Source organism: Scophthalmus maximus, chromosome 9 (assembly GCF_022379125.1).
Source record: "Scophthalmus maximus strain ysfricsl-2021 chromosome 9, ASM2237912v1, whole genome shotgun sequence".
Taxonomy (NCBI): domain Eukaryota; kingdom Metazoa; phylum Chordata; class Actinopteri; order Pleuronectiformes; family Scophthalmidae; genus Scophthalmus; species Scophthalmus maximus.
The window spans coordinates 8,184,756-8,201,720 of record NC_061523.1 but is presented as its reverse complement, the minus strand read 5'-3'; the positions used below and the strand labels follow the sequence as shown (position 1 = coordinate 8,201,720).

Below are 16,965 nucleotides of genomic sequence, written 5' to 3'. Positions count from 1 at the left end.
GCCCCCCTTTCCTTTTTCCAGTCCATGGTGCTGCTCCTGCAAAGCCAAAGGCAGTACGTCTTTGAGTTTGACGCCTCAGGTCGGGTCACAGCTGTCACCATGCCCAGTGTGGCCCGCCACACCATGTTCACACACGTGTCAGTCGGCTACATCCGCAACACCTACAACCCCCCAGAGAGCAATGCCTCCATAATCCATGACTTCAGTGAGGATGGCAGACCGCAGGCCTTGCACTACCTCGGCACCGGACGCCGTGTTCTCTACAAGTACGGCAAGCTGGCAAAGCTGTCAGAGATCGTGTACGACAGCACCGCCGTCACTTTTGGCTACGATGAGACAGCTGGTGTGCTGAAGATGGTCAACCTGCAGAGCGGGGGCTTCTCATGCACCATTCGCTACCGTAAAATGGGCCCCCTCATCGACAAGCAGATCTACCGCTTCAGTGAGGAGGGAATGGTCAATGCAAGGTTCGACTACACCTACCACGACAACAGCTTCCGCATCGCCAGCATGAAGCCAGTCATCAGCGAGACGCCGCTGCCCGTTGACCTCTACCGATACGATGAGATCTCTGGAAAGGTCAGAGGGCACACATTTGGTTCTTATCTACATTGTCTTTTTGAGCAATTATGTGGTTCAAAACAAAACTTCTTTGACTGCCAGATGGCTCACCTTTTCTCTTAACCGTTTCCCTCTCTCCTTTAGGTGGAGCACTTTGGAAAGTTCGGGGTCATTTACTATGACATTAATCAGATCATCACCACGGCCGTTATGACACTGAGTAAGCACTTTGACACCCACGGCCGCATCAAGGAGGTCCAGTACGAGATTTTCCGTTCACTTATGTACTGGATGACTGTGCAGTATGACAGCATGGGACGGGTGGTGAAGAGAGAGCTCAAAATCGGGCCCTACGCCAACACCACTCAATACCGCTATGATTATGATGGAGACGGACAGCTCAGCGGCGTCAAGGTGAATATTCTGTGCGCAGCGAGTGGAAAGGAACTGTCTCATCCTACGATCTTAGAGTGTCAACCTAACTTAATTGGATCCATGATCTGCAATCTGTCACAAACTCTGGGCATACTTATGTTCCCATGAGGAACAAAAATTGTCATATCCCATTCATAAATCTCCTTGTTTTTTTCTAGGTAAATGACTGGTCTACCTGGCGCTACAGCTACGACCTGAACGGTAACCTCCATCTGCTGAATCCGGGGAACAGCGCCCGCATCTTGCCACTCCGCTATGATCTGAGAGACCGCATTACGCGCCTGGGAGATGTCCAGTACCGCCTGGATGAAGATGGATTCCTTAGCCAGCGTGGTTCCGACATCTTTGACTATAACTCCAAAGGTCAGCTCCTGAGGGCCTACAACCGTGGCCCCGGTGGCTGGAGCGTTGTGTATCACTACGACGGCCTGGGCCGCAGGGTGTCCACAAGGAACAGCCTGGGGCAGCACCTGCAGTTCTTCTATGCGGACCTTAACCACCCGGCCAGGGTCACACACATCTTCAACCACTCCAGCTCAGATATCTCGTCGCTCTACTATGACCTGCAGGTAGGTGTGGGTTGACAGAGACGTGTCATATCCACCAATATCCTTTGTTTGTATTTCAACATATGAGCAAAAACCTTACACTGAAACACAGTATAAATGTATTGAATTTCTGACTTTGTCACGATCAGGGACATTTGTTCGCCATGGAGGTGAGCAGTGGGGAAGAATACTACATAGCTTCTGACAACACCGGAACACCACTCGCTGTCTTCAGCAGCAATGGGCAGATGATCAAACAGGTACTACACAAAGTTGCCTTGAGTCTCATGTCCTTGTACAAGACTAAATCCTTGTTAGCTCCAGGATTTCTGTAACTCACCCCATGTCGTGAGCTTTTCCATCAGAGGAGCCACTATGAATCGTCAATAGCAAATTGAAAGATATGCTTCTGTAACCCAGGTGCAGTATACAGCCTATGGAGAAGTGTACCTGGACTCTAACTCCGAGTTCCAGCTGGTGGTGGGTTTCCACGGTGGTCTCTACGACCCTTTGACCAAGCTGGTGCACTTTACCCAGCGGGACTATGATGTCTTGGCTGGACGCTGGACCTCGCCTGACTACACCATCTGGCCCAAGATAGGGAAGGATCCCTCTCCATTTAATCTGTACATGTTCAAAAACAACAACCCGCTCAGTGACATGCTGGATGTCAAAAACTATGTCACAGGTAACGGCCACATGTGAAATAATATGGTGAAAACCTTACATTCCATTTGACTAGTATGTATGCATAAGGAAATCTCAAATGTTCAGGGGATTGTTATGGACAAGATGGTTAATGCAAGGAGCAATGTACTACAGTGAAACACTGTCTGACAGCTTTACATAACACCGACTGAGTCACAGACGCAAACACACATTTACTTTTATATGCAGCGTGTTTATCTTTGTCCTTCAGCAAAGTCGTTTCTTTTTTCCTGTCTGCTGCTGTAGATGTGAAGAGCTGGCTGGTGATGTTTGGCTTCCAGCTCAGTAACATAATCCCAGGGTTCCCACGACACACGCTCTACTTTGTTGAGCCCCCGTATGAGCTGCAGGCCACCCAGCACTGTGAGAACGGACAGGTAAACTACCAGACTACCGAAAAAGAAAAATATGGCCAACATCTTTATCAAATTTCGTACATTTGGCTTGATAAGTGATAAATGCTTATTTTAACACTTGTCCAACCTTTTCCATGTAGCTCATCACTGGTGTGCAACAGGCAGCGGAGCGTCACAACCAGGCTTTCATGGCCCTGGAGGGTCGACTCCTCAACAAGGAACGTCGCAGGCGAAAGGACAAGTCAGGCCACTGGTTCGGTACCAGCACCCCCATAATAGGCCGAGGAGTAATGCTGGCATTGAAAGAGGGCAGAGTCGTGGCTGGGGTGTCGGCTTTGGCCAGTGATGACAGCCGCAAAGTGGCTCTGGTGCTCAATGGCGCCCAGTACCTCGAAGGCACCCACTACACCCAGGACGGGAAGGACTGCCACTACTTTGTGAAAGTCGGCTCCGCTGACAGTGACCTGCTGGCCCTGGGGCTTACAAATGGCCGTAAGTCACTGGAGAGCGGTATCAACGTTACAGTGAGTGGCCGCTCAAGAAGAGGAGTGACCGTAGAGTTTGCGGTTCCGTCGTTGATACTGAGCGTCCGGTATGGACTGGCTGTGGACGTGGTGGACGAAGAGAAGGTAAGACTGTTGGAGCTGGCCAGGCAGAGAGCCTTGGCCGGGGCCTGGGCCAAGGAGCAGCAGAGGGCCCGAGATGGGAAGGGAGGCGGCCGCCTCTGGACGGACGGAGAGAGACAGCAGCTCCTAACGACAGGTAGAGTACAGGGCTACGACGGCTACTATGTGCTGCCTGTGGAGCAGTATCCAGAACTGGCAGACAGCAGCAACAACATCCAGTTCCTCAGACAGAACGAGATGGGCAAGAGGTAACAGCCCACCTGAACTTACTGGAGGGGGCAGACCCCTCTCTCCCACTTTCATTTCTCTAGATCCTGCTCCTTTTTCCTACCCAGCCTCCTCAACCCTACTCCTTTCAAAAACCCATCGAGAATTAACCAACAAAATTGGGGGTTACTCACGGAACGCTGCAGGGACTTTTGAAAAGAATGACTTATCAGAAGAAAAAAACAAACAAATTATTGTTAATTTTACTGCCACAGGCAAAAAAAAATTTAAAGTTTAGTCAAACGGTTCTTTTTCCTTTTCTTTCTTTTTTTTTGAAAAAAAAACAAAAAACTTTGAACAACTGAAAAAGCACTGAAGAACTTTAAGAACTGTTGCTAAATGAATAAGAAGATTCCCCTTTTTAAAAAAGATAGTGATATTTTCGCCCATATTTTTTGGGTCACACTGACGCGCGGCCACGAAGGCTACCGAACTCACCGTGGAGTTGTACCGTCTCGGCATCTGCAGTCAAGGCTTGTCTGTCTCTAATAGACGCTGAAGGCAAAGGGACCAAAGTGGAGACAAAGCCACTCCAGAGAGCAGCCATTACAACGACGCAACAGAAGAGGACATCGTAAAAAACGGCAACAGACAAGGCAAGGTTAAAAGGTTGTCCAATACTATGAGTCGTCTCCCTGTCTCAGGCCTCCCATCGTCCACCACGGACCAGTCCTCTGCTGCTGAGGCAGCGCACATCCAACCAACTAGGCGGCATCCTCGAACAAATCCAAGCTGTTAATGGACTAGAACATGAACTTTTTAAAGAAAAAAAACAAGTTGAAAAAGAAGTGATGGCTATATTTGTGGACAGTGGTATCATACAGCATTGTTTATTTTGAAATGGGGAGAAGAATCATATTACTACATATGTGTCTGACTACACTGAATTTCAGGATGTTGCGTATACTGTAGATGCCGTAGTTTTGTACGTTTCAGTCGCGGTAGAATTGTGAGACTTTCACCAAGGCACTTCTGTACAGAGCGATCAAACACACCACTCACCGGAGTCTGGAAAACATGCTAAGTTAGTATTTATTTTTATTTTATTCTTTTTTTATTTATTTATTCTTAGTACTATATGACAATCATGAATGAGTCACCAGTTCTATTTGAAATGAACGTTTAATGGATGAGTTTATTTTCTTTTGTAAAATATGTATGAAATGTTCATTTTGTTTTTGTATTAATTTCAGTTTGCTGCCGGGGCAAATAATAGTCACTCTCAAAAAGAATAATTTATGTAATAAAGTGTTTAAAAAAAAAAACGGTTTATACTTTAAATAAAGTCTTTAAAACTGTGAAATCTGTTTTTTCGAAATATATTTCGATGTACAGTGTATAGATCTACCTTTATGCAGCACAGTAGAATATTGTTCAGAATATCAAGTTTTATATTTCTAAGAGGAAGTGGCTTGTAATGTGCAAAATCTTTAGCTGGTCTTACTACTCTAGATTTTTGTGACACTCTAATATTCCATATCTACAATATCAATCCCCAGTTTGTTGCTTTTGACTGTTTTTGTTTGGAAGCAGAGATATTTCTGTCCTAGATTCCGACAGCAGTAGCAGTTATGGATCCCTTTCACTGTGAAGAGACTCGTGCTGGATGTCATAATGTACCAAATCAGTATTATCAAAGGATGATTCTTATACATTCACTGAAACGAGACTCTTCTGAGAACCGTAACAATAAAACATAATTGTTTACTTCATCTGAGCACCGTGTAGTTCACTTTCATCTCACTTTTTGTGTTTGAAAACCCGTGATGTTCTGTTACTGTAACAGATTCCACCAGACTGAATGACATATGTTCCCACTAGCTGTATTTCAAAGCAATCCCTGGTGTCTTGTTGATGCATCTCCACTGATTTCCTTCGTCTTTGTTGCTTTTGCATCAACCTCACTGATAAAAAAATACAGTTTTGCTTCAGATATTCTCCTCCGGAAAAGATTATTGCATGAACGAAAACCAATGTTTTCCTCGCTCCGAACGCATTGCTTACAGTAATAAACGCAAATACATGGGGGCGCAATATTTTTGACATTGACTGTTCATCGATTCTAATGTGCTTTTAATTGGCCATTTATCTCGCCCCTGTTAACTCCAAACGCTCCAAGGAGCATAACTTCTTCTTTTTTTTTCCTGGGATAATTTTACCCTATTGAATTTTAGATGCCTCGTCTCCGTTCAACAGTGATTGAAGGGGTTTTAGTGTCTTTAACCAATATTTTCATAACAATGGATTGAATGACGATGTATTAAGTGAAACAAGTCGCTTGGCAATGAACCGATAGAGAGACGACTTGACTTTGGCCTGTAATGGTGGGCAAACTTACTGGCACACTTGATGTAACCGTACTGCTCTTCAAGCCATCATTAATGTTAAAGAGCCAAATGCTCTGCATCAAATCAGATGCTTCAAGAGGCAACAGACAATGGTCAGGCCCCCAGTGGTTCCAGGTGGTATTACTGTTTGGTCACTGTTGTTAAGACGCTACAGTTGCAAGACGCTAGAACACTGAAGCTCCCACTTCATTTTCTGGCTCCTGGCATAAACGAGCGGCAGCGTTAGTATCATGGCCGTTTGAACAAATAACCTTGAGTTAAATGTAGAATTGATAAGTGGGCTGATTATGTGACTTCAAGCCCGTGTAATTTTTTGTAGTTCTCTGGCGGCATCTGGTGGTAGAGTTGCAAACCCCACCCGATAAGGGACACTGGTGGTGCACTGCAAATCGAATTTCCGGTTCCCCGCAGCGCTGGGAATTCAACGCGAATGCAACGTATTCTGGACTGTTTTCTGCAACCGTATTTAGTGCTGTGTTCCATTAGACCTCGGAACTCGGACCCCCGGAAATCGGGGTGGTAATTCTTTTCCGACCTCCCAAGTCGCAGTGGAACGCAGCACAACACGACGTAGCTGACATGGCAACTAAGACTGGTCCACCTATTTAACTCAAAAAACATTGTTTTGTTGCAGGTGATTATACATATATGAACACATAGTTATGGACAATATATTAAATTTCTGTGAATACTTTCTTCGCAATATTACACACTGTGGCTTTAATGATCTATCACGGGACATGGTCGAGGCGAATTCCACCGCCATCAGCGCCAACTATGCCATCCTTCCTCGGCCGCCATTTTCACAAATGTGAAATTAAGTGTTATTTGTTTGCACTTTGATTTTACATGCACCATCTGGACACATGCATGTTGCCCCATTTGTCGATGTAAACGCACTCAAAAATAGCAAGAGACACTGCGAAAATATCTAAGATATCTAATAATAAGTTTAAGTTGATCAACTGATTTGAAATTATTCATATACTGCTGGAGTTATATCTATAAAAAATGATATTTCAGAAACTAAGCCTTTGTTTTGTATTTACGTTTTAATCCGGCTTGTGGTGGTGTAAACAATATTAAGAAGATAAAATGGAAATGCTCAAGTTAAGCACCTCAAAACTATACCAATGCTTGAGTAAATGTATTTTGCCCCAACTTAACCTCATTGTGTATTAGAAAACCATGACTCGTCTGGCAATTTATTCCCTTGTCAGTTCAGTGTAAAATTAAAATTATCTCTTGCGATTTGCCTTCACTTAGCTTGACTTCTGTGAACTGGTAATGCGTCAGGCAAGCAGGCATTTCGCAACCAACATCCTCCCCTGTCTATAAATAGCCGAATGGATCCAACCAGGCCCTTGCAGCGACAGTGTACTGATCTATACCCCCTACTCTCCTTTAACCTCCCACACACCACTCACACACAGATTCCACTGCAGTCAAACAAATACACACAGATCACAAAGCCTTCTATTTCATGGGAAGTAGTTTTAATGCAAGATTTAAAGCAAAAAAAGGCATTTAACAAGTCATTTGGTTTCTTCTGCTAAGCAATCACAATTTTATTTTCTCCTCTGTATTTTCTGTTTTATCGCCAAGGTATGTAATAAAAATAATGTTGGAATAATTTTTCATATCAATATCACCATGAAAAAAAAAAGACCCATTGTGAGCATTGGATGTGAACAGTAATCACACATAAATCACTGTCATCTTTAAAAATGTTTTTTTCATTTACTGTCATATGATTCCACTTGAAGACATACGTCGGCAGAAAGAGCTTGTGTGCAAATGAAAGGGATACGTTTCAAGCATGAGCTTCTTAAGAGCACCCTGTGGCTCATTAACAGCCGGGGTCTTGGGGGCCTTTGGGGCATGGGGGGGGGGGGGTTCCAGGATAAGGGGTAGTCTTTTGGCAGGGCAAGTAGCATAGCTGAAGGGGGAGGTTAGGCAGGGCGGTTGAAAGGGCAGGCAGGAGTCATATCTTACAGAGGTAATCATCATAAAGTGCCAAAGAGCATCCCAATAGATGAGCCTGAGGTCCAAGTATACTGTACGTATGTATATATGTTTTTCTGTGCATCTACCGTTTGTGTGTCTGTGTGTGTGCATGCGCCTTTAAAGTGAAGCGCCTGAGGTTCAGGTTATGTTTTGAAGCTCAGTTACAAGCTGCTACGGAGTAGCCCCCAGGTAGGGTCAGTCATTCAATCAGTGCTGAGGGTTTCACATTAAGGTACAGAGGGTGGCCGCGGGGACGGGACTTCCGTTCAGGATCAAGGCTTTTTTATTTATAGACGAGCAAAGGCAGACGGGAAAGAGGGTGATGGGGACTTCAAGGCACAGAAATGGGGGGGTGTGAGTGTGGAGGTGGGAAATGAGCAGTTGGTGTGTAGCGTTATGTCAGCATGTCCCAGAGACAGCAGCAGCACAGAGCTGTCCAGCAGGCTGTCAGGCATGTGTCCCCTGTGTCGTCTCTTCTCCTGTCCTCCACCACATACACTACAGGGGAAAAGGAACAGAGAAGTGCAGGGGGGGGAGGAGGAGGGAAAAAGAACAATAGAATGTAATTAGTGATTCCTTTTCTAAAACTGCATAAAAGTTCTCGGCAGCGAGTTCAAGTGTAACCATGGCTGCTATGATTTCCCTCTAATTGCTACAACTGATAGAGTTCATCATGGGAGGCACGTCTCCATGGTGATGCCACAGCAGCACAGACGGCCGTACAGTCGAGTTACATTAGCGCCGCTTTGAGGTATCATTGGGCAAATGAAGTGGGAGCGTTTCAGGATCACACACCTCTGCCCTGTATATTTTCCCCCTCGCTTTCAAAACGTACGGCAGCAGCTTTATTTCATCTTCAGCCAATACATCTAGTCATGTGAAAGTATTATGTTACCCATACGTGAGGTTGACCATCTGTTCCAAAAATTTAAAAAAAAAAGTCAAACAACAGGTCTGGATGAATACCTCTCCCCTTCATTGTGTCTGTGATTAATCATTTATGTAGCGGAGACACAATCACCCTGCTTTTAACGGGAGGGTGTGCTGACTCATGATGACACAGGTGAATGTGTTACCAAGGTGACCTGCTCCTGGTCAATAGTTTAAGTGAAGCAAGCTGACCACTTATCATTCTGCCCTCTGATAATAATAATATGGCGGCGCGCTGGTTAATGATTGGCTAATATTTAATAAGGAAACCGCTCCATCAAAAGGACTGGCGGAGAGAATCTCACCCTCCTTTGATCGACCACAAGAGGCTTATTTCACGTCAGTTACAGGAGGGGTAATACCTTAGATACACAGAGGGGTTAACTCTCTTTGCATATTCATTTTGAATATTTTACTGCGTGCTTTGCGGCTGACTCGTAGCTTGTACTTAAATGTATTCTGGATGCTCAGTATCTTAAACCTGGCTTGACTTCATCATTTTGAATCTTTAATCAGCATATTAATAGTTTACCATTTTACAGTGCAAGTTAGAGCTGAAACTATTTGTCAGTTCATTGAAGGGACGGTCAATCACGATTGTTTTCATAATCAATTATCTGTTTAAGTCATGTTTTAGGCGAAAAAAATGCCAGGTTTCTGATGGTTCCAGCGTCACGGTAGTGAGGATTTCCTGCGTGTCCTTGCGTTACATTATAGTATAGAGAATAGCTTTGTGTTTTGTGTTTGTGGGCTAAAAATCAATTTGAAGATATTGCCACGAGCTTTAAGATGTTGTAACGGGCATTTTTCATTCTTTTTCTCTCCTTTGTAACCCAAACGAATAATCAACTTATCTGAAAAGTAAGTGGAATATTCAATGATAAAGAACATAGTGAGCCCTTTCTTCACAGGAGACACAGGTGTTACTAAACAAAAACTAAAATGATCCATTCCATTCGGGTGTCCTAATGAGCATAAACTGTACCAGGACCCTGGGAAATTAATCAGCTAAATGGCATTCACAGCCTGCATTAGTGTATTATTTACATCTGTGGTTTTCCTACAGGGACTATTCATGTCACGTGACCGGAAGAGTCTTGACGGACCGCAAGAACCTGCAAAGTGAAGGGGAACATGGGCAAAAGAGTGAGCCGTGAGGTGAGCGGAAGATATTTTATGTTCATGTCGAGGAAGATAGACAGCATAGAAGCACACAACACAACTATCCTTCTCTCTACAGCATAGTGAAAAACTTTGTAAAGCTTGTTTATGGACCTGCCACGTTTCTTTATTCTTTCACCTCTATTTCATTGTGGCAAATATTGATTTGAACAATATGAACTCAACTTCAAAAGGAAATTGTTGGAGAAACGCGTTAAAATAATTGAGAAGCCTCTCTCCACTCTATGACAATAAAATGTAAGGATCCATCCATTCAATATAAATTAATGACCATTTTCTATCATCACAGAGTTTTCGCATAGATTCTTTAATGCGAGGGTCTGTTGCACAACTAAAGTGTTCCACGAACTCTGTTCAAACTATCTGGCAGAGGACAATATCAGATGATGAAGAGCACACAGCTCACTGCTACTGTACAACAAACAGCATTTTGAATAATAAATTAGGGCTGCAACTAACAATTACTTTCATAATCGATTAGTTTTTCGATTATTTTCTCGATTAATCGATTAGTTGTTTGTTCCATAAAATGCCATAAAATGGAGAAAAATGACGATCGTTTTTCATCAAACCTCAAGATGATGTTTTGTTTTGTCCTCACACCAAAGATATTCAGTTTACTGTCAAAGAGGAGCAAAGTAACCAGAACATATTCACATTTAAGAATCTGAAATCAAGGAATATTGACTTGTTTCTCCATAAAAACTACTTGTAGCGATGAATCGATTATCAAAATAGTTGGCGATTCATTTAGAAATTGATTACTGATCGATTAATCGATTAACTGTTGCAGCTCTATGATGAATGAAGATTAGAATGTTTGTTGAAAATAAAACTACACGATCAAAGCCAACTTCGTTATCACATGGTCAGCCTGTAAACATGCTAGCAAATTAGCTATAAAGCTGCAGTGCTGACCCTGTGGATCACGCGGCTCTCGCCATACAGTCCGTAGCGGCCCATCCAGATTCCCCCACTGTAGTTCTATTCCCAGTCAACACGCCATTCAGGCAGAGCACTTCGCACATTATCAGTGACAACTTCATGAATAACGCAACAAATTGGTATCAATCTCTGATGTGTGCTGTCGCTCACCTGTGTTTTTGGGAGCTTCCCCATACATAGGCCCGGGAGGGGGTCCCCCCTGCCAGCCGAACTGTGGTTGTCCAGGGTATCCTTGATAGGGAGGCTGGCCTTGGTAAGGACCTCCGGGGCCCATTTGTCCAGCGGGGTAGTTGGGGTATGCTGGATTAGGCTGCTCCATGTTCACAGGGTATCCCTGTGGGGGGTAGCCCTGAGGTGGATAGCCCTGCGGAGGAGGGCCTTGGGCTGGGTAGCCTGGTGCCGTGGGGCCGCTGCCCGGGTATGGAGGGGGCTGTTCAAAATTCATCTCTGGGTTGAAGAATCACCTGTAATATGATACAAGCTGTGAATACTAAATACTGCAGGTCAATACCAGGACCACCAGGTCACATGTCAACACATATAAATACACATATATATATATGATTATAAAATGATTATCTCGTTTTCAACCAACATTTTCTTGTACAATTTTATTTGATGACTTTATGACAGATGCGCTTGTACTGCAAAGCTTATACAACAGTGTAGTTGATGGGAACGTGTCTAAATTTTGTTTTGTCAAATGAAAGTGAGAGATCAGATCAATGGGTGGTATTGTGTGTCCATGTACATGTGTGTGTAATTCGGCCTCTAGAGTCACATTAGGGCAAAAGATTCTACTGAGTCCTGATAGAAGAGCACATGCATAAAAAGGATGTGACCGTTTCCCAGAGCAGAAAAGCACAGAGCACGTAAACCCATCTCCTGGCATATTCTCCATTTTGTTGAGAATGTCTAACGAGTCAATAGTCTATCACAGCTCACATCAGCCCCAACCACAGGTCAGTCATTATCTTACTTCTGTTCCCACACAGGCTTAACAAATGGAGGCTTTGTCACAGTGTGCAGGGTGAAGCTAATCGAATGAACCACGGGAGAGAGAAGGGGAGAACGAGGCCGCAGTAGACGTACGGTACATGCCTGAACTGGTATCTTCACACTTGGTTTTCCTCCCTACTCAGAAACGCACAAATGTGACATGTCACATTGGTGAGATCACATGTCCGTATTGTATTTCCGTTGGATGTGTGAAACCACGACTAAGAAAGAGGGTCCAAGAAGCCGAACCTGTTACTTGTTGCCTAACCAAGACCTGTTTTAATCTGTAAGCCGTTCTGAGAGTACAACAAATGTTTGTGTTATTTGTTCCACACTATAGGCTACATGAAGAAGGAAGTGCATTTCCTTGCCAACCATTCAGGGCTTCTGATGAGGGTCCATCATTAACCCCAGTGCTAGCCTTCATCGCTGGATGTGCTCCAGCAGAACAGCCACAACGAATGTGGGCCAGGCCACCTTGAAGGACAACAACTTAAGTGAGGCCTCCCAGGATTCTTCTGTAATGTTGTATATGTACACTGTAAACACCTAAATAGCACAACCAACTCCTTCCTGCTCAGCCACTGTTACCGCCCACATCCAATCTCCTGTGTATGATAAAACAATTCAGTAGCTACAGCTGTAAACTGAATTGAGGTCACTGAGCGTTTTTTCACAGTGACACATCTAATGGTAGCCAATGCCGGTGGTTATCTGTGCTGGTTGTCTCTGTGGAAAAAAACAAATATTTAATAGGGTCAAAGTATGATGATTGTTTTTCTAATCTCTTTATTTGCCATCTTGGGTAAGTAATAATTGGTAACAAGGTTGAAGGGTGGCTCTCTATTAGTGTTATACCTGAAGTTAAGATACTGAGAACATGTCATACAAATTTCTGAATACTCAGAGAGAGTATGTTTAAACAGACCAAAAGGGAACTGGAATGAATACTGCTAATGTTGTGGTCCTTCTGTATTTCAGCTAAAACTTGTCGGACTGGACATTTCACCACCTGAATGAGCTCTCCGAGCTACTGACAGATGGCAGGGCCTCTGTAGCCATGGTTACCGTGCGCCAAGAGGAACAGAACGATCCCTCGGTGAATTGTTTGTTGTACCTTAAGGCTGGGAGGAGTGAGGGGAGAGAAAAAAACACAATTGTCAGATGTGTCTTTGTCCCTGTTAGCGAGGGAGGCTTCTTCTTGGGTGACTGTCCATTGTTCCGACCTCCCTAAGTCACTGGTGACTACAGAGTGTTAGAGTTACAAACAAATCAGTAATCCGACGCCAGTGAGGTCGCAGGCAGCAGCAAAGTTCACCTTGTAACACACCTTTATTGTACCCATATAAACCTCCAGCATTCTGATATCAGATTCAGCTCTACTGAGAAATGATTGACAGGGTTTGACCCCTATGAAGACTTGCACAGTGTGTGTGTGTGTGTGTGTGTGTGTGTGTGTGTGTGTGTGTGTGTGTGTGTGTGTGTGTGTGTGTGTGTGTGTGTGTGTGTGTGTGTGTATGTGTGTATGTGTGTGTGTTTTTACTGTCTGAGTCTTCATTTGCATTAGAGTCTTCATTTGCATTTGTGAGGGGGGTTTTCTGTTCCTGTTGGACTGCAATAATTTGTTAGTGAGCTCACACAATGTTTCCACAATACGGCGGCGATAGCATCACATACAGACGCACGGACAGCTCACCTGAGGCGGCCAATCAATCCCTCCCATCCCCACTCATCCCCTTCCTGAACCTAATGGCGTTGTACACGTGTACAGGTGTACTCGGAACATTGACAGCATTAACAAATGTGTTGTTGCAGCATTTACAAATTCAACTCAACTGGGTGAAAGTCATCGACGTGGACAAAAACAATAACAACCAAAACTATCCCACTGGAGACTGAGGAGGGGACAGAAGTGGGCTTGTCTGATCAAGCGATCTCGCCCAGGGCCGCAAACATTAGCTGCTCGTATAGATCCACGAGGCTATGAAATACAGTGCAGTGATCGAACCATGTAAATGAATGAATAAACATACTTTGGGAGGAGGGAGGAGGAGGGGTGGGGGCCTACCAATTAACCTAACCACGTACGTTAAGGTCATTCCTAGGCGTTATCCATTCAAAGGCTGGCCACACAACAACAGCCAGTGTTTTCCTTCTCCGCGTCCAGAGAGAGCACCGTGCTGAGAGACCTCATCAGGGACCACGCGCGCGCACCCGGGAAAAAACGGTGACGCAACACAAAACGCAGCATTTAAACAGGGAGCGTCGCCAACCAAACAAAAAGACCCCGCAGCTTTCGACCCCCAGACGGTCCATCACATTCGCCAATTAAGCGAGTTCAGTCGTCAGCTAATATTTACACATCAGCTCTGGCGGCGGGGTCTGGTTCATCTCATTCCTACGTTAGGTTAGAAATAAGAAACACAGAAGGCTGAGGAGGAGAAGTGGCACCTGCAGGCCACACTTCCCTCCGCGGCACCGTTCGGTTTTCTCCGCCACTACCGGGTTCGTTCGTGATGACTCGGCTCCTAACGGGTCGCGGCCGCTGAGTGGACCACCTACCGTTAAAGTAAAGAGTGTCTCCTCCCCCCTGGTGTGTTTTCGCGGCGGCGGTGTCCGTCTCCGGAGACAGTCTCTCCTCCTGTGTCCACTGTTTTTTTTATTTGTCCTGCAGCGATCGAGAGAGCGAGCGACCCCTCCGTCTGTCCGACGATCTCAAGTGCGTTGTAGCGTTTGCGGAACGTGACGTCAGGGTGCCGGGCCAGCGACGGCCCCGGTGATTGGCGGCCGCGGCGGCTCGCTGCACGCGGCGGCCAATCACCGGCCAGAGCGATTGACTCGAGGCGCGTCAGGTGGGGAAAGCGATGACTCTCCGGATCATCTGACTAGATCAAAGATTAAACAGGAGCCTGCATCACCGACTGTGACTGACGACACGGGTACGAGGACTGACACACGTTAATCATTACCGAGTGACCTGCTTACTGTTGCCATTGGAATTTGGAATTTTTGATGTCATTGAGGTCACGGGAAATTGGCGAGTCATACAAAATAATAAAAACCAATTTACAAAAAAAATGATGATAACGATTTCACATGAATATTAACAAATATGTGGTGCTCTTTTTATTTGAAATAGTATTCAGTTTGGTTAAGGTGCATTACTGGTTTTCTCCCAGCAGATGTCAGACTCTCCCCACCATGTTTTTTACTATAGAGGAAGTTTTCTTGCACTGTTGTGAGGAGTCCAACTGTTCTCCCATTATAATGTGGGTTAGCAGATTATCCACCTTAAATCCAAATTTATTTTGGAAGTTATATCAGCAATATATGCGAATCGGTGAAAAGCTTATCAATTGAAAATATGCATATTCGGAAAGCATAAATTACCTGATTTTGTTTTACAATATGTATGCACATTTTGTTTGCAGCGTGAAATCACAAATATATTTACATGTTTATTATAGCGCACGGTAAAGTTTTAGCATTTCATTCATATAGGACACTAAATGGATTTAAACTAAATTGTGAACAAAGTGCTCCAACGTGGAGCTGGGTTCTGTTGCTGCAGGTTTGCAGAAGTGATTTGTGAGTGAGACTGCCCGGTTTCTGTTGTTGACGAGAGGAAGCCATACCTCGTGGGTCACTCCGCACGTGTTGAGTTTTAACTCCCAGTGTCAGTGATCTTTTTTTTTGGGGGGGGGGGTCACAGACAGAGAGACGCACCCATGTACACACTTGAACACACATGCGTATTTGTCCTTCTGACTGCATGTAAACATGCAGCACACAAAGGCTGGTGGGGGAATTAAGTGTATATTTACTTGGGTAGAAGTGGCAATAACACAGTGTAAACATCCTGCAGTCAGAATGTCAGTATCGTCAGTAAGTATCACATGTTAAGGTAATCTATTACGCAGCAGAATGATATCAGCTATAAGGTATATAATGCTGGATGATAAATATTACTAAGCAGTATTTTAATGTGGAAGTGAGTTGAGGTGGAGCTAATCGAACTATTTTTCATTCCGCTTAGTAGATCACCACTAACAAACTGTCATATTCTATAAGCTGATGACGAAGTTTGTGTATCTATTATCAATCTGTAAAGTAACTAATAACTATAGCTGTTAGATAAATAGACCCATGCCCCTCACATACACACACACAAGCGTGCAGACACACAGGGGTTGGTGGTAGGGTTGACAGAGACAGGGTTGTGAAACTTCATCTTGTGTCCTCCATAAGACGTGACATTAGATGCGTACAGCATGAATATAGTAGTGTGCCAGCAAACATGACAGCTGCTGTTGACAGTGGAACTTAGAAGGAACTCGACAAATTTTCTAGCAGGCCATGCAGGACTATTTGACCAGGCTTGCATAATGAGTTAGTACAATAGTTAATGTACTGTATATGAGACACAGTTGTAGACCAGTAGTGCCCTTGAGAAACAAGTACCTGACCTCTGATATATATATATATATACACACACACACACACACACACACACACACACACACACACACACACACACAGAGACACACACACACTCTAAGCAATGTTAACAGCTAGTACAACGCTATGCATGCAAAAGGATATGAACGGTACGACAACTGGTGGTACATTGAGCAATAGCATGGCAGCAGCTTTAAAAAAAATACTGATATGATGATTCTGTCCTATGAGGTGTATCAGAGATTATGCAACAAACAGAACAGCAAAGGAATAACAAGCCTTACTCAAAGATTGAGTCAAATATAAGGCAACAGAGTTCAGTCTGCAATGTAATTCTAAAACGTATGCTTCGTGAGTAGGGCCAGATATTGTCTTCAATGCTTTACTGAGAAATTGAAGAGCAATTCAAAAGTCAATTAGGTATTGCTTTGAAAAGTCTAAGCTTTTATTAACATATTTAAAGAAAAAAACACCTCTAAATAGAGTATACTAATCTTAACATGTACTTGTTTTCAATTACTTCATGAACCTAATGTAATCCAAGACTCTTAACGGCTATTAACAACTTAAGTCTCGGATTTGATTTACTGCAGCA

General features: G+C 44.1%; 2 protein-coding genes across 6 annotated transcripts in view; one reads left to right on the top strand and one right to left on the bottom strand.

The window, feature by feature from the left end:
* The window catches only part of tenm2a (teneurin transmembrane protein 2a), a 197,783-nt gene extending 192,565 nt beyond the window's left edge, over window positions 1–5,218 (top strand). For all 5 annotated transcript variants that reach the window (XM_047334499.1, XM_047334498.1, XM_047334501.1 and 2 more), the window contains 7 exons: window positions 22–579; window positions 706–975; window positions 1,155–1,565; window positions 1,694–1,804; window positions 1,965–2,232; window positions 2,499–2,629; window positions 2,749–5,218. In XM_047334499.1, coding sequence (XP_047190455.1) covers window positions 22–579; window positions 706–975; window positions 1,155–1,565; window positions 1,694–1,804; window positions 1,965–2,232; window positions 2,499–2,629; window positions 2,749–3,486 — 2,487 coding nt within the window. In that variant the 3' untranslated portion in view covers window positions 3,487–5,218. The remainder of the gene's footprint in view (window positions 1–21; window positions 580–705; window positions 976–1,154; window positions 1,566–1,693; window positions 1,805–1,964; window positions 2,233–2,498; window positions 2,630–2,748) is intronic.
* Window positions 5,219–7,323: 2,105 nt separating this feature from the next.
* Window positions 7,324–14,649, bottom strand: zgc:165573 (cysteine-rich and transmembrane domain-containing protein 1). Its single transcript, XM_035649962.2, has 3 exons — window positions 14,475–14,649; window positions 11,064–11,377; window positions 7,324–8,354 (listed from the first exon to the last, which is right to left on the bottom strand). The coding sequence occupies exons 2-3, from the start codon at window positions 11,356–11,358 to the stop codon at window positions 8,251–8,253; spliced, it is 399 nt and encodes a 132-aa protein (XP_035505855.1). The 5' UTR covers window positions 11,359–11,377; window positions 14,475–14,649; the 3' UTR covers window positions 7,324–8,250.
* Between the last annotated feature and the right edge of the window lie 2,316 nt (window positions 14,650–16,965).